Source organism: Scardinius erythrophthalmus, assembly GCF_964197995.2.
Source record: "Scardinius erythrophthalmus genome assembly, chromosome: 1".
In the NCBI taxonomy this organism is placed as follows: Eukaryota; Metazoa; Chordata; class Actinopteri; order Cypriniformes; family Leuciscidae; genus Scardinius; species Scardinius erythrophthalmus.
Window position 1 is genome coordinate 62,551,442 of NC_138221.1, and position 23,274 is coordinate 62,574,715.

A 23,274-nucleotide genomic window follows, 5' to 3' on the forward strand; every position below is an offset into this window, starting at 1 on the left:
AGCTTGTGGCTTTTGGAGGGAAAGGGCCCACCACAGTTCTCAGGAATGATGCAAAGCTGGAGGTTTTAGTTAAGACCTGGACATCTTGACGGAGAGCAGAGCGGGATCTGTAACTTGTCAAAACAGCGGCATGGATCCACGACAGACCCTGCTTACACATCAGCGGACCCCCTTGATCACCCTGTGTGTGTGTGAGAGAGAGGCAAATCTTTACTGAATGTTACAAAATTTACTAAACTTTATATTTGTCACTTGTCGCAAATATATTTAAATAGAAAACAGCTTTTTTAAATTTGGAATAATTTCCCATTACTATTTTATCATAATAATTCATGTTACTGTTATACTTTATTTTAGATTAAATAAATGCAGCCCTGGTTAGTTTTATGGAAACAAGTTAATGAAATAGGCATCATGAACTAACAATGAACAACAATTTTTGTTATTTTATGTTTTATGTTTTTTGTTTGATGTTAATTTAGAATTTACAATGTTCATTGTTAATACATTTTTGTTCATAATTCATTAAGTAATGTTAATACAACTTGAAATGTATTAATATAGAATTTAATATGAATCTAATTTGATCTAAACATATTTTAGATCAAGTTACCTAATGCATTAAATAATAATAAACTAAACCTTATTGTAAACTGTAAATATATTATATTTCCTTCCTGTTTTAAACAGAATTAACTTGCCTGCTGTAAGTTCAAAGAACTTGTGCAAATACTGTTGCTTTGTTGTTGTAAGTTTTCACAATCCACAATAGAGGTCTTGAATTCCTGAAGAGTTTGATTCACTATAAAAGAAGGAAAACAACTTAAAATTTGGAAGACATGGAAAAAGGATAAACATTACAATAATCTAATTTTAGCAGTTAGCGTAATGTTTTAAAGCATTCACACACACACCCTAACTCTAAACCCATTACAGAAAACATTACTTATGATTTATAAACTGTTTTCCTCATGGGGACCAAAAATATCCATTTTGTATATTCCCATATCCCCAAGTAGGGTTTTCCAGGACATGCACACGTCGGGTTCCATGTATTATGGGGACTTTCCACGTACAAAATGATTGTTACTTGCATTTTTACATTTTCAAAAAACATCACTTAGTATGATTTATAAGCTGTTCTCCTCATGGGGACCAAAAATGTCTTTGTGGGGACATTTTATCCCCATTACATATGATTTACTCGAACCACACATACACACAAAACACACCTCCTCCTGCTCCTGAGCTCCATCCTGCCACCCAGCATTGAGTATTAGCGCTGAAGGTATTCTCTCCCACGTCCACACATATAGACTGAATGAAATTCGTAAGGTTTGGTGCAATGGCCAGCTGCAAGACTGCAACGTTGTCGCCTGAGGCATTGCTGATGGTGAGATTCGCCACTTTTATAGAGACCTCATTGGGGTTGGAGCCGTTCTGATTTAGACGGCCCAGGATCACGGACCAATCGGAAGCATTGTTGGAGCTGGACAAAATTAAGAATTCCATTAAATCAAATAATTTGTATTTCTCTAATCAAATGTCATTTTTTCATATTTAAGTGCCATTACCTGGTAAAACAGCTGGCAGAGCTCATGACAAACCGTTCAGCAATTAGCGTTCCTCCACAAACGTGACTGCCGTTAAACTGCAGACTGGCCATCCATGGCCATATGCCTGGAGACACAAGGGAGCTGCTTGCTCCTACACGGGTGTTCAGATTGGCACTTCCACACACTACAGCTACAGGAACAGAGAGAAAGACAATGAATGCCGGGTTTTGTCACTCAAATGTTTCTTTGATTTTTGATTATGGTTAGACTACACAGTAATGGGCTATTAGCATAGAACATATCTTATGAACATATGAACATATCTTTCGGGCCATTGTTTGTCAATTGTTTGACATCACAAACACCGTCTCCGGGTCCAAGCCTCTACACCGTTTCAAGTACTATTCATTTATAGTGCAACTTTAAGCTAAGCATTAGAAATTCCCAGCATTCACTTCAGTCCCCAGCAGAGGTGGACACTAGTGAAGTATTTTTATCCTGCTAAAGTACATTTTTCAAGTGTCTGTACTTTATCAGAGTTTATTCAGTAGTATTTCAGCATACCGTAAGTGTATATTATACAATATAATATATAGTGTTTATTATTATAGTCTGAAGTCACAAGCATAATGTTTTTTCATTAATACTTTTGAGTGGTTCATTAAAAAGAACTGGTTCATAAGTCATTTGTTTGTTCATTGTTGCATTTAGGAACTCTAATGAAATGATGATATCTGATGAAAGTGTTGCTAATGTTGAATGTTTTTTAAATTATTGTAGCTATTTTTTTTTTTTTTTTTTCGCATTGGGTCTGGAGCCCTGTGCCTATTTCACCTTGCTTGAAAATGACTACATGGATTTCCTTCACTAGCAATATAAATATGTGTTTACCTGAATTTTAGTAAAAACACTTTGAAATCAAGTACACTTTTAATCCACATGAGTCCTTGGACAAGTTGCCAAGTAAACAATGAATGCATGTTTTTTTCAGGATCTTATAACTTGAAGGAAACTCACTTGGGGCAGTTGTAGTTGGAGGGGCAGTAGTTGTCGTAATGGCAGGCACATCAGTACAGCTGGTGCTCAGGTCACTGTCAGTACCATTGGAGGTGAACGTAATGAAGCCTGGCTGGTTGGTGGTGATATGCTCATTGATCCAGTTCTGGTACTTAGAAACTCTGGCATACACACCAGGTAAGTTGGGTTTAGCACAACCTATGCCAAAGCTCACAACTCCAGACTGGATCCAGACCGAACCCTGTTTGCTGACCATAGGACCTCCAGAGTCACCCTGAAGAATGAAGAACAGGTTAGTGACATGCCAAGTAATCTGTTCTACACATCTATTCCAGTTGTAGTTAACAGCCGTAATATATAATATGAAGGAATAATGGGAAGATGACATCCTTGTTATTGCATGTTTAAAGTATCAAGTCAGTCTTATGTTAGGAAATGTCCTGAAGATTTCCGTGCTTCTATTTTTATGGACGATCAACACTAGTCATTGAAAATTATACTGTTATGGTTGAAAGACTTGTCACATGAAAACTACAACATGATCATAACCACACACACATGTATGTCTATACCAGGGGTTTTCAAACAAAAAAGTAAAGAATATTCTAGGGGGGAAAGTAAGGGGAAAATGAGGGGGGAAAAGATTTTACAAATGTAAGTAAAAAGACTTAATACAATATTTTCCAGATAATATTTTTCGAATTTTGCATTAGCTTTAGTAAACTAACAATATACAAGCAAATTATTTATTTTTGCCAACAACAAAATCACACTTTTTCTCGCATAGTATGTGGTATTATATTATTGTATGAATATACTGTATATATAGCTGTATTTATATTTAAGGAATGGGGGATCGTCCTTATCTGTTCATCTGTAAACTTCTTCATTGTTCAGTTGCAATTTTCAGTTATGAGTTAATTTCACCTAGCAGTATAAAAACCAATTATTTAATTTTGCAAACAACATGTTGCCTTTATACCACACAGTTTCTCACACAGTATACATGGGTCTTTTATGAAAATATAAAAATGTATAGCTACCTTTGGAAGGGGATCATAATATTTGGGGGCCATTGGCATTAAAAAGTTTCAAAACCCCTGGTCTATAAAACAATCTTACGTCTTCTTCATTACGGTACAAACATTAGAAATTCCATTTATTTATTCTGAATTGGGCAAAACTGGTTTGTGTGTATATATATATATATATATATATATTACATTTCTGCTTCCAAAAGTAATATAAAATATAATATACTAAGTCATTGACTGTGCAGGGAAGTTCCCTTTTAGTCGCTCACGAGTCACGTTCGATGTAGTCGTACGTTACAACTGACTGGGATCACACTTAGAGAGCCTGTCATCTTCGAGTATTGTTAAAATGAGTACATGTACATTGGCGTGCGTGAATTGCATCTCGTGCTCCGCCCCGCAGCTCGGGTATAAACATGGAAGCGGATGCACGCACCACTTGTCTTTCGCTTCGGAGCCGATCGGCGTTGATGTCTCTGAAGAGTGCTGTTGTTTACAACGAGCGAGTGTGTCGGTGTTCTTCTTGGAAGACTCTCCCAGTGCTGGTGGTTCTACAGAGCGAGTGCAGCGGTGATCGCGAGCTTTGAGCTCTCAACTGCTATTGTAACAGCATCAAATTTCTGTGTTTGTTGACGGCTGGTTAGAGGGCGAAAAAGTGAGTGCTTCACTGTTTCAGTTCACTGTTCAGTGTTGCCGCGGTCATTCCCCGGAGTGCTCCCGCAATGGTGATGGGTCCCATTTGCGTCTTTTTCAAGATGCCATTCCACCCGTGCGTTTCTGGATGCGATCGTTCCCTGTCCCTCCAAATGGACGGTCACAATAGTTGTATCACATGTTTGAAAAAATATATATTTGCAGCAGCTTTTGTGGATAGTTCATGTTCTGCGAGAAGAATGACTATCACTGCCCCAGTGCCTTTCTTTCCCGAAGTGGATGGAGAGCTTACCAGGTAGTGGACGGCACTTTTCTCTGCCAGAAACTGTCCGTATAGCTTTCCCCCCTTACTACCCTTGACAGAGGAACGGTGAAGGGTTGCGAGGCTATCCCTCCAATGGAGTGGTCTGTCGCGACACAGGTGCACCTGTGTCCGGCGGCTGCTGCCTTTTGGACGGGTGCCCCTCGTTCTACCCCCTAAGGCCTGTGAGTTCTCGTCCGTTCTGACGGGCAGAGCTTACAAAGTCTGTGGGCAGGTTTATCATGCCAGGGCACTCATGGACATGCACCCTCTGGGGCACGAGTGTCGTGGCGTGCGTGATCAGTCTGGCAATGTCTACATTAGTGGTCCAGGAGTGCTATCGTTGGCTCAGCCTGGTTGATATTGCGGATGCAGACAAGGTTCGGTTCCTGGTCTCCCCAATTTCCCAGGTTGGGCTGGTCGGCGACGTGGTGGAGAGCTGCGCCTTACTGTTCTCTGCCACCCAAGCACAGACGGAGGCCATCCGGCACTTGCTGCTGCCTCCACCCTGCCGCCATTGGCAGTTCCTCCGCCTGCTCGTCACCGAAGGCATCCCCCTGACGCCGCTCCCGCTCCCAGGCCTCAGCGTGGAGTCGGCCGCAGTAGGGGCGCCCAGCCCGCCCCAGGCACTGCCAAGCCAGGTGTCAAGCGAAAGCATTCCTGAGCAGGCCACTCAGGGATGGAGGAGGATGCTCTTGGAGTTGGTCACCAATCCACTCCCTCCCACCGGTGGAGGGCCGGGTGGAGTCTTTGTTTGTGTTTGTGTCTGTTGGCTCCCAAAACAGCGGAGCCGGAGGTACCCACACTTCAAAGAAAGAGCCGTTTCCTCTGTTCCTGGGTCCCAAGAGGGCCAGTCTGGCGGTGTGTGACCCTGTAAAGACTCTTGTATCGCCAGCCAGCAGTTGGGTGCGGTTCGAGGACCCCACCATGCCTTCTCATGCACTCTCTGCTGCCATGTAGAGACAGGTAAGAGTTGCACTACATACTCAGACCCCGCTTTGGGCCGCCTTTGGGCCTTCCGAGCTGGGTCCCTGTTATCTACCTTGCTGACCGATCCAGCCATTTCCTCTGTGCTAGCAGACTCGGCTAGATGATTCAGTTTGCCGGCGCCCTCCCATGTTCAGTGCTGTTCGTTACACTTCAGTATTTCTGAATGTGCGTCTGTCACGTGCGGGGTCATCACATTCCTACTGGCGAAGAATGCGACTGAGCCATCCCTCCAGCCGATATGAAGGCCGGCTTCTGAAAGTTGCCCGCACTTCATTGTATCCAAGTAAAGGTGAGTTAAGACCATCTTGGATCTGTGCCTCTTGATTCTGGCCCTTTTTCAAGCTTCCGTTCAAGTTACAAGCACAGAAACGCATTCTCAATGCTCCGTCCCCAAGATTGGTCTGTAGCATTTGACCTGAAGGACGCATACTTCAGATCTCTACCCTCCCGCAACGCAGGCCATGCCATGCAAGTCCCTCCCTTTGAGTCATACATAGCCAGTTGGGTCTTCAGGTTAACTGGAGAAGAGTAAACTCTTTTGGAGGATCTCTTTTCTTGTTTGGAGGTGGACTTGGTCTGAACATTCCTCACCAGGAACATGTCAGGTCATTGCTACATAGAAGTGAGAAAGGGTCCCACTGAAACTTTCAGAGACTCCTGGGGCATATGGTAGACGCAGCCGCATATAACCGGCTTCCTCCATATGATGACCGCTACAGCACTGGCTTTATGGCTGAGTCCCGAGGTGGCCATGGCAGAGTGGCACGCTCCGTGTTAACAACACCTAGCCTGCCGCCAAATTCTCAGCCGTGTTCAGACATTTTACTTCTCCGTCAGCCTGTAGCCGAAGAGAGTGGAGACTCCATCCCCAGCTGGTCCAGCTGTTTTGGGATCACTTAGCGGCCGCACAGTTACATCTGTTGCCCCTCCGAACTTGTCCCCTTGCTTACTCCCTGAAACACGGAGACACTGGCATACAGCTGACCCCAGGGCTTACACAAAATGCGTTTCCCCAGTGAGCCTTCTTGCACAAAAAACAACAACAAAAAACATTGTGCTAAGTCAGGAAGGAGAAGGAGCAGGTCTCTTATTTGCCCCGTAATGGCCCAACTTGACCTCGTTCCCCCGAAGTTATGCTCCTCTTGACAGCCCCTTCCTGACCCTTTCCTCTGAGCATCTCAGGGACGGGGCACCATTGGCACCCACACCAGACCTCTGAAAACTCCATGTCTCGTTGCGGAGGTTCAGCTATCTACCTCAAAATGTAGGGCCCTATAATTTCCGCGATCACGGAATCGCGGACGGAATCGCGGAATTGGCAAATTAACGCGGAATCTAGTGTCAACGCGGAATTTCGCAGAATTTTACATATTTGGAATAAAATTCTGTTTTTGTGTGGGAGAAAAACGTATGTTTGAGGAAAATCGCATATTAGCCTAATGAAAGAACGAGCAGAGAGAGAGGCCCGGTCGCACACGCGTCTTCAAACTGTCTTGCTCTCTTTCACTCCCTCGCGCTTATTAATCTAAATCAATTGAGAATTGACACAATGGTAAAAGATCGGAAGAACGAAGTTTCACGAGGAGCATTCGGTTATTTTTTTCCTGAATTAGGCTACCGCTGGGTGTGAATTGTGCAAAAAACAACGCGTACAAGTCTGCTAATGATACTAAGGACTAATGACTCCTTTGAACCGATTCACTTTAATGAATGGTTAAAACAACTGATCTGTCCAACACTGAATCGGTGTATAACAAAATCGGTAACCCTTTACAATAAGGTTCCATTTATTAAACTCTAGTTAACTAGATCAGTTAACATTAACTATTAATAAACTGCACTTCTACAGCATTTATTAATCTTTATTAATGTTAATTTCACCATTTAGTAGCCTACATTATTTAAATGAAAAGTTGTATTTGTTAACATTAGTTAGCCTAATGCACTGTGTGAAGTAACATAATAAAAATACAGGGTTAGGGTTAACTAAGATTAACAAAGATTAATAAATACAGTAACAAATGTATTGCTCGTGGTTCATGTTAGTTAGCTTAATACATTCATTAATGTAAACAAACCAAACCACATTTAACACCTCTTAAAATGAGAATTTTGTTTGTTACCTCAGTAAATTTAGGGTCATTCCTATTTTATTTGTGTACATTTTAATCATTAACATTAAAAAAAACTCTTTTTACGACTAAAATAACAGTAAAGAAAAAAACAAAACTGAATTCCCAAAAATTAAAACGGAAAAAACGGAATTTACAAAAATTAAAACGGAAAAAACGGAATTTGGGAAAAAATAAAACGGAATTTGGGAAAAAATAAAACGGATTTTATAGGGCCCTAAAAATGACCGTAGATACCATCACTTCTGCGAGAGCTCCCTCTAAAAAAGTAAAGAGGCTTGCTTACGACCTGAAGTGGAACCTGTTCGTTGTTGGTGTTCTTCCCACGGAAGACCCCCAAAGGTGTTTCGATCACTTCTGTGCTTCTTTCCTGCTAGATGGGTCGGAGTGAGGGCTGTCTCCCTCCACCCTCAAAATGTATGTTGCCTTTATATTAACGAGTTAAAAATCTCGTTAACTTAAAAAAAAACCCAGTTCTCCTGCTTGCTTGCCTCTATCGAGAATGTAAGGGACCTGCACACATTTTCGGTCATCGAATCGTGCCTGGAATTAGGGCTGGCCAACTCTCACAATATCTGAGACTCCGGCCTGGATACGTGCCCAAGGTTCCTACCTCTCCCTTAAGATGGGACCAGGTGGTGAGCCTGCAAGCGCTGCCCCGGAGGAGGTATACCCAGCCCTGGCTTTCTCTGTTCCTTCCGCCTTGTGGTTATACAGAACAGAATGCAAAGCCTTAGGACCTCATCCAGCTCTTGTCTGTTACGGAAACCAGCAGAAGGGAAGGCTGTTTCCATGCTGAGGTTGGCACACTGCAAAGTGGTTGCCATCATTTTGGTGTGTTAAAACCCAAGGTGCACCGTGCTCACCTGGGTAGTGAGCTCCTCCAAAGAGAGAGTTAGCTCCTTCCTGGGCATTGACACAGAGTGCCTCGCTGACAGATTTTTTAGAGCTGCGGGCTGGGCGACACCTGCACATTCGCTAGGAAAATAGCCTATGTGTCGAGCCGGTGGCTTTCTGTGGGCTCCCTTCACATGAAGCCAGCTTCACTGTTAGCCTGGTTTGTAGTGTTGGCTTGCTGCGCCATTCCCCTCCGATGGACTGGATATGTGCACCATTTGCTCCAGTTGAGTTCCCTTTTAGCAGAACCCTAAAGTGAGCTTTAGGGTTTGCTTCCCCTTTAGCGAGCCTGTGTCTTCCCTTGGCAGAGCCTGACCACTCCCCCCTGTTATCTGCTGTAGCCACCCATATGTTGTATTACCCAGCTATTCGATCAGTCCATATGTGTCATTCTCCACATGTTACTTCCCTATGGGCAGGATGTGGCTTCCGCAGCGTATGCCTTCCAACGAAAGGTTAATGCTTTCCTAGTGGGTTTGTGGAACAGCAGTGACTTTCCTGACCTAAGCCCTGTCCTATCTCCGCCTCCATATGCGGGAGGATCAGGAGGCTTTTGTCTAGGTCAGGGTTCCTCAAACTCGGTCCTGGAGGGCCACTGTCCTGCACAGTTTAGCTCCAACCCTGATCAAACACACCTAGCTGTGAGTTTCTAGCGATCCTGAAGACATTGATTAGCTTGCTCAGGTATGTTTGATCAGTGTAGGAGCTAAACTCTGCAGGACAGCGGCCCTCCCGGACCGAGTTTGAGGAACCCTGGTCTAGGTAGTGGAAGGCGGCAGCACTAGTGGCGTTTTCATTGGGATCCAAACAATATAGGCTTCATTTTTTTTACTCCAAATGTTTATTTTCGTTATGACATTATGAAATGAGATTAAAGTAATATATGATAATCAATATATTTTTCTCTAGTGCAGTGTTACTGAAGGGTTCCTTTATAATGATAGGCTATTGTTATTATTTTATGCAGCACAGCACATAGCTTATGCCTACAAGGCACAACAAACCTGGTGTTCATTTTATATATATATATATATATATATATATATATATATATATATATATATAGGCTATGTATATATGTATGTGTATGTATGTGTGTGTGTGTGTGTGTGTGTGCATTTTGTACATTTAAAAAAAAATGTTCATTCTCTTGATATCAGTCTCTGTCTTTAGTTCAGTGTGTACAATAATGTGTTTTTTTGTCATTTTTTTTGTATCTTTGGATTATGTTGTGTTGTAAATAAATCCAAACAATCAAAAAGACATTCTTTTTTAAATCTCCTCATTCTTTGTGCAAAGTTGCTTAGAATGATAGGGCCTGATAGCACCTAATAGGGCCGTTAGGGGAGTGTCTTTGTCTTTCTCAGGTGTGAAAAGCTTACATATTAATGATGTGATCACGCCTCTTCGCATAAAGCTTTCTTACAGAAAACACGTCTTACAAATCTAAAATCAATACATTGTCTTATCTGAATGAGGTGTCAGGATGATTTTCACATAGTTTTGGAGCAAATATTCCAGGCTACGTGATACAATTTTCAAAAGTCTTGTGAAGAAATAATCAGTATGGGTTTCATGGCCTTATTTCAGACCAATTTTTTTTGTATTTTCACAAACCACGCATAAATGTCATTATCTCAAAACTACAAACTTTTACACACATGCTGCTGATATATTATTGTAGCAGAGTTTGTGCTGAATACAGTGTAATCAGACTTTAGCCATTCGTTGTAAAACTGTGGACCTATTTTTCCAAACGCCTCACACCCGTACATTCTTCCGTTGAGAGCTTGAATAATAGACACTCCAGCCCACAAACAATCCCATTTCCATTTCCGGCGGCCGAGTAATACCGTACCTCACAGCACATCCAATACAAGTCAATGGAGTTGGACAAAAACTACGATAAAACCTTTTGGAAAGCATCTTTTGCAGTGATTTTTGTGTGAGCATATCAGTGAACACCCCTGACCACTCGGTGAGTTTCACGTCTTTGTAAACGAAAGTTTAATGCGTTTTAGGAAGGATTGTTCCAGTGCACCTATGCAACCATTGTGGAGGTGGGGGGGGGTGCTACCACAGAAACCGAAAATTCTCGGGCCAGCAGCATGTGTCCAAATTTCAATCTTAACCGTTCTATTTCATCAGAAACAATCTGAAAACAGGGCTTTAAGTGTAAAATACCGAACTTGTCCTTTAACTATAACTATCAGCGCCGCCGCTCCCACCACGCGCATCACGCGCTGTGCGTAGGGCACCAAGTGCTGAGGGGGTACCAAAAATAGCCTAATTAAAAAAAAAATTATAATGCCGAAATTATTTCATTAGCCTATAGAAATATTATTAGGCACATTTTAGCCATGTATATGTAACAAAAAAGGGGGGACAAGATCATTTAATTGCTCTAGTCTAGAAAGTACCGCCCCCGCTTTGGATGGTCTGTGCCGGTTGTTCGCGCGGGCGCCTTTGCGAAGGACGAACGCCAACGAAGTTTGACAGACAGACAGTAGGCAACTTTTTTGGAAATGGCCCCTAAAAGACAGCAGGAGTTAGGATCTGAGAAAAGAAAGAAGAAGAAACTGCGAGATGATGCCCGTGCATCACTTGCAGGTAAGTCCATGTTTAATCATTCTTAAATAAGGGAAATGTGCTGTATGTGCTGCTGCTAACGCGCCTCAAACTTGCTGACGTTAATGTTAGCAAACTATGTTATTATAACTTATAACTTTACTTTACTGTTAAACACTACCTATTTTACAAATACGCTGACGCCAGCTAGCTGTTACTTTCTTTACTGTCTTTCTTTAGATATTGAACAGTAGTTTATGGTTTATTTTGACGTGACGGTGGTTAATACTTTCTCAGTAACAGTTAACATTAGCAGTCAGTGCAGTGCACATGGTAGGCTAACAATTCCTGTTAAATATATAAAAAAATATAAAATGTCAATATGAATGATGTAAAGCAAACAATACTGTTTAATTGTGTGCATTATTGCACCTCATTCTATTATGCTTTTATATTATATTATATTAGATTTATCAAATAGTTGATAAATAAGGAATAAAGGGGGATAACTCCTTGGCTGCCATGCTTTCAGTTTTAAATGTTTATAATTTTTTTCCCGTGCGAGATTCTTTGTTTGAATATTTTGTCTAATAAATGTAATTTATTCAAAGTGACATTGAATTTGGGAAAAACATGTCTGGATTATTTTGATAGTTTTTTTATTTTGCTATTCTGTTTACTGAAGAAAAGTTTGCACTTTAAAATGTGTAGTGTGTGTTGGCTATTCTACATAGCCTATGTTTACAAAGTCAGCAAAGCTGTGAAGATTTTACTTTCTCTTTTTAGTGTTCTTAAGTTTTATACTGTGGTGCTGCCATTGTGTTATTGGTATTGAGTTATATGTTTGGTAATAAAAAGTTAAACTGGCAAAAACAAACGTTTTTTTTTTTCTTGGGGTCGGGGTGGGGGGCATCATAAAGGATTTATGCTTAGGGCACCAAAATGGCTAGCAGCGGCACTGATAACTATATAAACTACAAGATGGACTACAAGATGGCGGCGCGCACAGAGGCGGCTGGTGTGTCTATACAAACAACAACTGGTGCACAAACACTGCCATTATTGACAGACATTGTTCTCCTGACCTGGAGTTGTTGGCAGTTATATGCAGGCCCTTTTATCTGCCACGGGAGATGTCTGCTGTTGTTGTTACAGCTGTGTATATTCTACCAGACGCGAACGCTAATGCAGCACTCGGTTACATGTTAACAGCTATAAACAAGCAACAGAACACTTATCCTGATGGGGTATTTATTGTGGCTGGTGATTTTAATCATGTAAACTTGAAGACTGTGCTTCCAAGGTTTGAACAACATGTTAAATGCCCCACCAGCGGGGAGAACACATTGGACTGCGTCTATTCTAACATCCCCAAAGCTTTCCGAGCGTCACCCCTTCCTAATCTTGGACAGTCTGATCACCTGTCACTTTTTTTTAACTCCAGCATACTGCCCCATCATTAAGAGACAGCAAACTGTTATCAAAACGGTTAAAACCTGGCCGGAGGAAGCATCCTCACAGCTGCATGACTGCTTTCAAAGCACTGACTGGAGTCTGTTTTCAACTCAGGACCTAGACGAATATATACATCTACTGTGTTTTTTTTATATCAGAAGCTGTGTGGACAGTGTAACCATCAACAAACGTATCCGTGTCTACCCAAACAGGAAGCCATGGATGACTAAGGAGGTCTGATACAACAGTGGTGGGGCTCATCTCAAATGGCAGTGAGGCTGCCTACAGAGATGATGTATGTAGATTGCTTGAGTGGTGTGCAAATAACAACTTGTCTCTCAACATCAAAAAGACAAAGGAGCTAATAATAGACTTCAGGCGACACAGGGAGGAGCTTCAGCCACTGGAAATACGGGGTGAGGAGGTAGAGAGAGTGCACAGCTTTAAATTCCTGGGCCTCCATGTCAGTGAGGACCTCAAGTGGAACGTTAACACTACTGCCCTGGTTAAAAAAGCCCAACAGAGACTTTACTTCCTCAGAACTTTGAGGAAGGCCCATCTCTCTGCCAGACTGCTGAAGTCCTTCTACCATTGCACGGTAGAAAGCATATTAACATATTGCATTACAGTCTGGTATGGAAACTGTTCAATGGCTGAAAGAGCTGCACTGCAAAGGGTCATTAAAACCTCACAAAAGATCAAGATGGACTTCCACTGTCCCCCCCCCTTGAGGAGATTTACGGCGCTGCTGAAGCAGAGCATCTACTATCATTAAGGACAGTACTCATCCCATTCATGATTTGTTTGCACTGCTGCCATCTGGAAGACGCTACAGAGCTCTAAAGACTCGCACTTCCAGATTCAGAAACAGTTTTTACCCAACAGCCATTATTGAATTGAATTCCCTCTCCCCTGCCTCTATCCTCCCAGAGCTGCTTCAATAATTTTGAACGGACATGTATGCAATATTGTTCAAATGACATGCATAAGACACTTTAAGCTATTTTTATTGTTTTAAATTATTCTTTTTATGTATGTTTGTGGTATGTATGTTTGTGGTATATGTGGGTAATATGGATGAATACAGCTTGTTTTCTATGAGAGATGTCAAATTTCGTTGTATACCATGCAATGACAATAAAGGTAAAACTAAAACTAAACTTTGCAGAATATCAGCAGCACATTAAAACTATATGAAATAACACAAACAGAAGTATGGGAGTTGTTACCTGACAGGAGTCTTTGCCCCCTTCCAATAGTCCAGCACATATCATGTTGTCTGTGATTGTTGAGACACTATAAAGACACTTACACTGCCTGTTTCCAACAATAGGCACATCCACTTCCTGTAGAGTTTGCGGTGAAGGCAGGGGAGCTGAGAAACACATAAAATGATCAAATATACGTCAACTATTGCGATAGTACATTATCCTGTGACTCTGATTGAGGTTAGTTAAATTAAATACGTACTGTTTGAATTAATCGTTCCCCATCCTGTGACCCAGCTGGGGGTTTGGGTGAAGAACACACTGTTTGAGGAAGCCAGACAGACCGGACTGATAAAGTCAGTAAAATTCACTGGCGAAGCCAGTTGCAGAAGAGTGATGTCGTTATCGTTAGTGCTGCCAATGTAGTTTGGGTGTTTTATGATACTAGAGACACCTATGGACACCTCATCTGCATTTGTTCCTTCCTGTGTCTGTCGGCCCAGGTACAATATAAAAGCCAATTATTTATTTTTGCCAACAACAAAATAACACTTTTTCTCACATATTATGTGGTATTATAGTATTGTATGAATATACTGTATAATATAGCTGTATTTATATTTAAGGAATGGGGGATCGTCCTTATCTGTTCATCTGTAAACTTCTTCATTGTTCAGTTGCAATTTTCAGTTATGAGTTAATTTCACCTAGCTGTATAAAAACCAATTATTTAATTTTGCAAACAAAATATTGCCTTTATACCACACAGTTTCTCACACAGTATACTTGGGTCTTTTATGAAAATATAAAAATGTTTGGCTGCCTTTGGAAGGGGATCATAATATTTGGGGGCCATTGGCATTAAAAAGTTTCAAAAGCCCTGGTCTATAAAACAATCTCAAGTCTTCTTCATAACAGTACAAACAATATATATATATATATATATATATATATATATATATATATAAATTACATTTCTGTTTGCAAAACTAAAATAAATACAATATACTAAGTCATTGACTGTGCAGGGAAGTTCCCTTTCAGTCGCTCACGTTCGATAGTCGTACGTTACGGCTGATTGGGATCACGCTTAGGGAGCCTGTCATCTTCGAGTATTTTTAAAATGAGCCAATGTACACTGGCGTGCGTGAATTGCATCTCACGCTCCGCCCCGCAGCTCGGGTATAAACATGGAAGCGGATGCACGCACCACTTGTCTTTTGCTTCGGAGCCGATCGACTTCGATGTCTCTGAAGAGTGCTGTTGTTTACAACGAGTGAGTGTGTCTGTGTTCTTCTAGGAAGACTCTCCCAGTGCAGCCCGAGTGCAGCGGTGATCGCGAGCTTTGAGCTCTCAACTGCTGTTTTAACAGCATCAATGTTCTGTGTTGTTGACGGCTGGTTAGAGGGCGAACAAGTGAGTGCTTCACTGTTTCAGTTCACTGTTCAGTGTTGCCGCGGTCATTCCCCTGTGTGCTCTGGCACTGGTTCTCAGCTCACTGCCCCAGTGCCTTTCTTTCCCGAAGTGCATGGAGAGCTTAACAGGTAGTGGACGGCACCTTTCTCTGCCAGAAACTGCCCGAATAGCTTTCCCCCCTCACTATCCTTGACGGATGAAAGGTGAAGGGTTGCGAGGCTATACCTCCAATGGAGTGGTCTGTCGCGAATGCAATATCAGCAGCACATTAAAACTATATGAAATAACACAAACAGAAGTATGGGAGTTGTTACCTGACAGGAGTCTTTGCCCCCTTCCAATAGTCCAGCACATATCATGTTGTCTGTGATTGTTGAGACACTATAAAGACACTTACACTGCCTGTTTCCAACAATAGGCACATCCACTTCCTGTAGAGTTTGCGGTGAAGGCAGGGGAGCTGAGAAACACATAAAATGATAAAATATACGTCAACTATTGCGATAGTACATTATCCTGTAACTCTGATCGAGGTTAGTTAAATTAAATACGTACTGCTTGAATGAATCGTTCCCCATCCTGTGACCCAGCTGGAGGTTTGGTTGAAGAACACACTGTTTGAGGAAGCCAGACAGACCGGACTGATAAAGTCAGTAAAATTCACTGGCGAAGCCAGTTGCAGAAGAGTGATGTCGTTATCGTTAGTGCTGCTATCGTAGTTTGGGTGTTTTATGATACTAGAGACACCAATGGACACCTCATCTGCATTTGTTCCTTCCTGTGTCTGTCGGCCCAGGTACACAATTAGGCCAGATGTTGAAACACTGGAATATGGTAGAAGAGGGAGTTTTAAGCATTCTCCACATCAACTGAATGCATTTTTTAAATAATTGCAAGGGTTGGTTTATTATAATTACCCGTTAAAGCAGTGAGCTGCTGTCAGAACCCATTGATTGTTGATGAGGGATCCACCACAAAAATGGCTCCCGCTCCTATGAAGGCTGACCTGCCATGGCCAAGCCCCAGCACGTGCATTCAGTCCCCCCACTATCCTTGTGTTGAAACGTGCTTTGCCACACACTGACAATGGACAAGGTAAAGAAAACAAATTTTAGACAAACAGTTGGTCATTTTTAATGGAATTTGGCTACTTAAATTGTGCACCGCAGAGGCAGACAGTAGTGAAGTATTTTTACTCTGCTTAAGTACATTTTTAAAGTGTCTGTACTTTATCAGAGTGTTTTTCTTTGGGAAACTTTTACTTCACAACATTCCAAAGCATAATGTCATACTTTTTACTGCACTGTTTCATATTGAATTTCATTTAATACTTAATTACACTAGAAATCTAGTTCTTTCTTTTTTTCTCAAGTAAAAGCAATTGAAATTTTTACTTGAGTACAAGCCAGAAAGTACACAACTTCTAATGTTCTTAAGTATCAAAGGTAAAAAAAAAAAAAAAAATTAGACCATGGACTTTTATTTATGAAATGTAGTGCAGTAAAAAGTGTGACATTATGATCTGGAATGTTGTGAAGTAAAAGTTTTCCAAAGAAAAACACTGATAAAGTACAGACACTTGAAAAATGTACTTGACTAAAGTAAAAAATACTTCACCACTGTCAAACCTCTAGTCCCCAGACATCAGTATTTAAATGATACAGAAAAGATGAATCGCTGTCTGGCCAACTGATATTTCAGCAAGGAGGTGAAGGTTAGGATCATGAATTTTCAGTAGTATTTCAGCACACCGTATATTAAGTGTATATTATACATTATAGTATATAGTATTTATTATTATACTAAGTCTGAAGTCACAAGCATAATGCTTTTTCATTAATACTTTTTACTGGCTTATTAAAATGAACTGTTTCATAAGTAATTTGTTTGTTCATTGTTGCATTTAGGAACTCTAATGAAATGATGATATCTGATGAAAGTGTTGCTAATTTTGAATGCATTTTAAATTATTGTAGCTATTTTATTTGTCGCATTGGGTCTGGAGCCCTGTGCCTCTTTCACATTGCTTGAATATGACTACATGAATGTCCTTCACTAGCAATATTAAATATGTGCTTACCTGAATTTAAAGGGGAACTTGGCAACTATTTTTCAACTTAATAAAACCGTTTAGAAATCATTTGGATGGTTAAATAACCTGTTCTGGTGAGAATGGTGACTTTCCCCGCTCCCCCCAGCGTTCCCAGGCGGAAAACCAACCTTGCAACATGGAGACTAATGTGCCGGTAAGTTGGAAATTGGAAGTCTCGTGAGAAGCGGGAACGAGCGAGAAACACGAACTGCTTTACGGCAATTCGACATAAACACACACGCCCCCCCCCAATACCGGTAAGCCACACCGGCTAGCTATAAGAACAAGCGACGATGGATCACTCTTCAGATGTTCCAGCGAAAAGACCAAAGAGACGGTTCTCGGTCGGAGGAGGTGAGGGAGAGGAAGATAAGAATAAGCGGCAATGTTTGCTAGCTTCATCCGCCCACCCCCTGTTACGGCTTATGGTTGATAACACAATACAAAATGTACATGTCAATGTTCTATGATACTGTGTATGATGTATTACACACCTCGGTAGACATAGCTCCACACGATAAATTTGGCCAGCTCTGATAATAACAAATGCACATGAGAAGCGGTAGAAAGGGGGAGGAGGGCGCCGCAAGTGAGTTTTTTTTTTTACGACAGTGTTGTGAAATATACACCCCAGAGCTTTAGGTGGAGCTCACTGAGAAAACAAGCGACAACGAAAGTGAAAATTAGCCAAGAAATGGCTAGAGTTACCAAGTTCCCTTTTAAGTAAAAACTCTTTGAAATCAAGTACACTTTTAATCCACAAAAGTCCTTGGACAAGTTGCCAAGTAAACAATGAATGCATGTTTTATTCAGGATCTTATAACTTGAAGGAAACTCACTTGGGACAGTTGTAGTTGGAGGGGCAGTAGTTGTCGTAATGGCAGGCACATCAGTACAGCTGGTGCTCAGGTCACTGTCAGTACCATTGGAGGTGAACGTAATGAAGCCTGGCTGGTTGGTGGTGATATGCTCATTGATCCAGTTCTGGTACTTTGAAACTCTCGCATACACACCAGGTAAGTTGGGTTTAGCACAACCTATGCCAAAGCTCACAACTCCAGACTGGATCCAGACCGAACCCTGTTTGCTGACCATAGGACCTCCAGAGTCACCCTGTAGGATGAAGAACAGGGTAGTGACATGCCAAGTAACTTTTTCTACACATCTATTCCAGTTGTAGTTAACAGCCGTAATATATAATATGAAGGAATAATGGGAAGATGACATCCTTGTTATTGCATGTTTAAAGCATCAAGCCAGTCTTATGTTAGGAAATGTCCTGAAGATTTTAGTGCTTCTTTTTTATGGACGATCAACACTCGTCATTGAAAATTATACTGTTATGGTTGGAAGACTTGTCACATGAAAACTACAAAAAGATCATAACCACACACAAGTATGTCTATACCAGGGGTTTTCAAACGAAAAAGTAAAGAATATTCTAGGGGGGAAAGTGAGAGGAAAATGAGGGGGGAAAAGATTTTACAAAATGTAAGTAAAAAAACTTAATACAATATTTTCCAGATAATATTTTTCAAATTTTGCATTAGCTTTAGTAAACTAACAATATAAAAGCCAATTATTTATTTTTGCCAACAGCAAAATCACACTTTTTCTCACATATTATGTGGTATTATAGTATTGTATGAATATACTGTATATATAGCTGTATTTATATTTAAAGAATGGGGGATCGTCCTTATCTGTTCATCTATAAACTTCTTCATTGTTCACTTGCAATTTTCAGTTATGAGTTAATTTCACCTAGCTGTATAAAAAACAATTATTTAATTTTGCAAACAAAATATTGCCTTTATACCACACAGTTTCTCACACAGTATACTTGGGTCTTTTATGAAAATATAAAAATGTTTGGCTGCCTTTGGAAGGGGATCATAATATTTGGGGGCCATTGGCATTAAAAAGTTTCAAAAGCCCTGGTCTATAAAACAATCTCAAGTCTTCTTCATCACAGTACAAACAATATATATATATATATATATATATATATAAATTACATTTCTGTTTGCAAAACTAAAATAAAATACAATATACTAAGTCATTGACTGTGCAGGGAAGTTCCCTTTCAGTCGCTCACGTTCGATGTAGTCGTACGTTACGGCTGATTGGGATCACGCTTAGGGAGCCTGTCATCTTCGAGTATTTTTAAAATGAGCCAATGTACACTGGCGTGCGTGAATTGCATCTCACGCTCCGCCCCGCAGCTCGGGTATAAACATGGAAGCGGATGCACGCACCACTTGTCTTTCGCTTCGGAGCCGATTGACTTCGATGTCTCTGAAGAGTGCTGTTGTTTACAACGAGTGAGTGTGTCTGTGTTCTTCTAGGAAGACTCTCCCAGTGCAGCCCGAGTGCAGCGGTGATCGCGAGCTTTGAGCTCTCAACTGCTGTTTTAACAGCATCAATGTTCTGTGTTGTTGACGGCTGGTTAGAGGGCGAACAAGTGAGTGCTTCACTGTTTCAGTTCACTGTTCAGTGTTGCCGCGGTCATTCCCCTGTGTGCTCTGGCACTGGTTCTCAGCTCACTGCCCCAGTGCCTTTCTTTCCCGAAGTGCATGGAAAGCTTAACAGGTAGTGGACGGCACCTTTCTCTGCCAGAAACTGCCCGAATAGCTTTCCCCCCTCACTATCCTTGACGGAGGAACGGTGAAGGGTTGCGAGGCTATAGCTCCAATGCAGTGGTCTGTCGCAAATGCAATATCAGCAGCACATTAAAACTATATGAAATAACACAAACAGAAGTATGGGAGTTGTTACCTGACAGGAGTCTTTGCCCCCTTCCAATAGTCCAGCACATATCATGTTGTCTGTGATTGTTGAGACACTATAAAGACACTTACACTGCCTGTTTCCAACAATAGGCACATCCACTTCCTGTAGAGTTTGCGGTGAAGGCAGGGGAGCTGAGGAACACATAAAATGATCAAATATACGTCAACTATTGTGATAGTACAGTATCCTGTAACTCTGATCGAGGTTAGTTAAATTAAATACGTACTGCTTGAATGAATCGTTCCCCATCCTGTGACCCAGCTGGAGGTTTGGTTGAAGAACACACTGTTTGAGGAAGCCAGACAGACCGGACTGATAAAGTCAGTAAAATTCACTGGCGAAGCCAGTTGCAGAAGAGTGATGTCATTATCGTTAGTGCTGCTATCGTAGTTTGGGTGTTTTATGATACTAGAGACACCAATGGACACCTCATCTGCATTTGTTCCTTCCTGTGTCTGTCGGCCCAGGTACACAATTAGGCCAGATGTTGAAACACTGGAATATGGTAGAAGAGGAAGTGTTAAGCATTCTCCACACCAACTGGATGCATTTTTTAAATAATTGCAAGGGTTGGTTTATTATAATTACCTGTTAAAGCAGTGAGCTGCTGTCAGAACCCATTGATTGTTGATGAGGGATCCACCACAAAAATGGCTCCCGCTCCTATGAAGGCTGACCTGCCATGGCCAAGCCCCAGCACGTGCATTCAGTCCCCCCACTATCCTTGTGTTGAAACGTGCTTTGCCACACACTGACAATGGACAAGGTAAAGAAAACTAATTTTAGACAAACAGTTGGTCATTTTTAATGGAATTTGGCTACTTAAATTGTGCACCGCAGAGGCAGACAGTAGTGAAGTATTTTTACTCTGCTTAAGTACATTTTTAAAGTGTCTGTACTTTATCAGAGTGTTTTTCTTTGGAAAACTTTTACTTCAAAACATTCCAAAGCATAATGTCGTACTTTTTACTGCACTATGTTTCATATTGAATTTCATTTAAAGGGCACCTATTATGCAAAATTCACTTTAACATGGTGTTTGAACATAAATGTGTGTTGGCAGTGTGTGAGCAAAACCACCCTAGAATGATACAAATCCACCCAGTAGTTTTTTTACTATCTCAATAAATCACAAGCACTGTCTCAGAACGCCCTGTTCTAAGATTGCCCTCACTGTGACGTAGAATTGCGCTTAGCCCCACCGACGTGTTTGATTGACAGTCTGGTTTTGGCATAGACCCCGCCCTCGGTGATCTGTTCTGTACACCATCGCCATTGTTTGTTTCAACGACAGCCGGTAATGTCTCCTAAGAAGTGTAGGTGTTCTGTTGTGGGATGTAAGAATGAACATACTAGTCTTCACTGACATCAGAGCCACTGAAAACGCAGCGGATGGATTTTATTTATGAAGAAAAAAAGGCAACCCCTTAAACTTCCTAAATACAAGAATCATTTTCTGACTGACTGTTTAGTGAACGAGGGTCAAAGTTAATCCTTAAGTGTGGATCGTTGCCTACTGTTCGCGATCCAACGTCATCTCCAGAAGAAGTAAGTGTATTTTATTATTTTTGAGCAAATAGTCATCAATCGATGTCAGCCAGTTCAACAACAAATGCGTCTAAAGCTATTTATTGTCGTCGTCATAGGATGTCTCAACAAACAACGTCAGACAGTTTTATGTCATGTACATTATTTTTTGCAGCAATAACAAATGTAAAATGAAGACCTCTATCTCCATAGACAGTATATAAACGTCTATCTCCTGCAGCATTTGTTTTCTGGTTCTGTAACGTTAGCCATCTTCTCATATTTGCCACATAAGCGTGTGTGTAAGTTAGTTTCAAAAAATTGCGCGAAAGTTATCACAATTCGTTTGTGTGGTTGTGTGTGTGTGTGTGTGTGTGTGTTGCACATCCATAATTGCAAAGGGGACACGGTTAAAACTCTATAAGTACATACATGTATCAAAAAACCATTCCGAGACGTTTAGTCCATTCTCATTCGTGTTTATTCTGTGCCGGAGTCTCTTCATCATCTGGGTCCAGCAGGGCGGGGATTATGCAGCTCATTTACATTTAAGGTGGTACACACCAAAACAGCTCTTTTTAAAACAGGCCCCAAAAATGACATTTTCAAATGGTTATAATAAATTAACTGTGGGGAATTTTGTGCTGAAACTTAACAAATACATTCTGGGGACACCCAAGACCAATATTACATCTTGTAAAAAGCGGCATAATAGGTGCCCTTTAATACTTAATTACACTGGAAATCTAGTTCTTTCTTTTTTTCTCAAGTAAAAGCAATCGAAATTTTTACTTGAGTACAAGCAAGAAAGTACACAACTTCTAATGTTCTTAAGTATCAAAGGTAAAAAAATAAAATAAAATTAGACCATGGACTTTTATTTATGAAATGTAGTGCAGTAAAAAGTGCAACATTATGATTTGGAATGTTGTGAAGTAAAAGTTCTCCAAAGAAAAACTCTGATAAAGTACAGACACTTGAAAAATGTACTTGACTAAAGTAAAAAATACTTCACCACTGTCAAACCTCTAGTCCCCAGACATCAGTATTTAAATGATACAGAAAAGATGAATCGCTGTCTGGCCAACTGATATTTCAGCAAGGAGGTGAAGGTTAGGATCATGAATTTTCAGTAGTATTTCAGCACACCGTATATTAAGTGTATATTATACATTATAGTATATAGTATTTATTATTATACTAAGTCTGAAGTCACAAGCATAATGCTTTTTCATTAATACTTTTTACTGGCTTATTAAAATGAACTGTTTCATAAGTAATTTGTTTGTTCATTGTTGCATTTAGGAACTCTAATGAAATGATGATATCTGATGAAAGTGTTGCTAATTTTGAATGCATTTTAAATTATTGTAGCTATTTTATTTGTCGCATTGGGTCTGGAGCCCTGTGCCTCTTTCACATTGCTTGAATATGACTACATGAATGTCCTTCACTAGCAATATTAAATATGTGCTTACCTGAATTTAAAGGGGAACTTGGCAACTATTTTTCAACTTAATAAAACCGTTTAGAAATCATTTGGATGGTTAAATAACCTGTTCTGGTGAGAATGGTGACTTTCCCCGCTCCCCCCAGCGTTCCCAGGCGGAAAACCAACCTTGCAACATGGAGAC

At 40.9% G+C, this 23,274-nt stretch overlaps 1 protein-coding gene across 1 annotated transcript; it reads right to left on the reverse strand.

Moving 5' to 3' along the window:
- Positions 1–1,200: 1,200 nt before the first annotated feature.
- On the reverse strand, positions 1,201–23,268 carry LOC308696381 (transmembrane protease serine 9-like; the record flags this gene model as incomplete). Its single annotated transcript, XM_081375082.1, has 11 exons — positions 1,201–1,489; positions 1,575–1,746; positions 2,574–2,847; positions 15,543–15,688; positions 15,784–16,052; positions 16,146–16,308; positions 18,160–18,433; positions 20,099–20,244; positions 20,340–20,608; positions 20,702–20,864; positions 23,259–23,268. 11 exons carry the CDS (start codon positions 23,266–23,268, stop codon positions 1,201–1,203), a joined length of 2,175 nt encoding a protein of 724 aa, XP_081231208.1.
- Between the last annotated feature and the right edge of the window lie 6 nt (positions 23,269–23,274).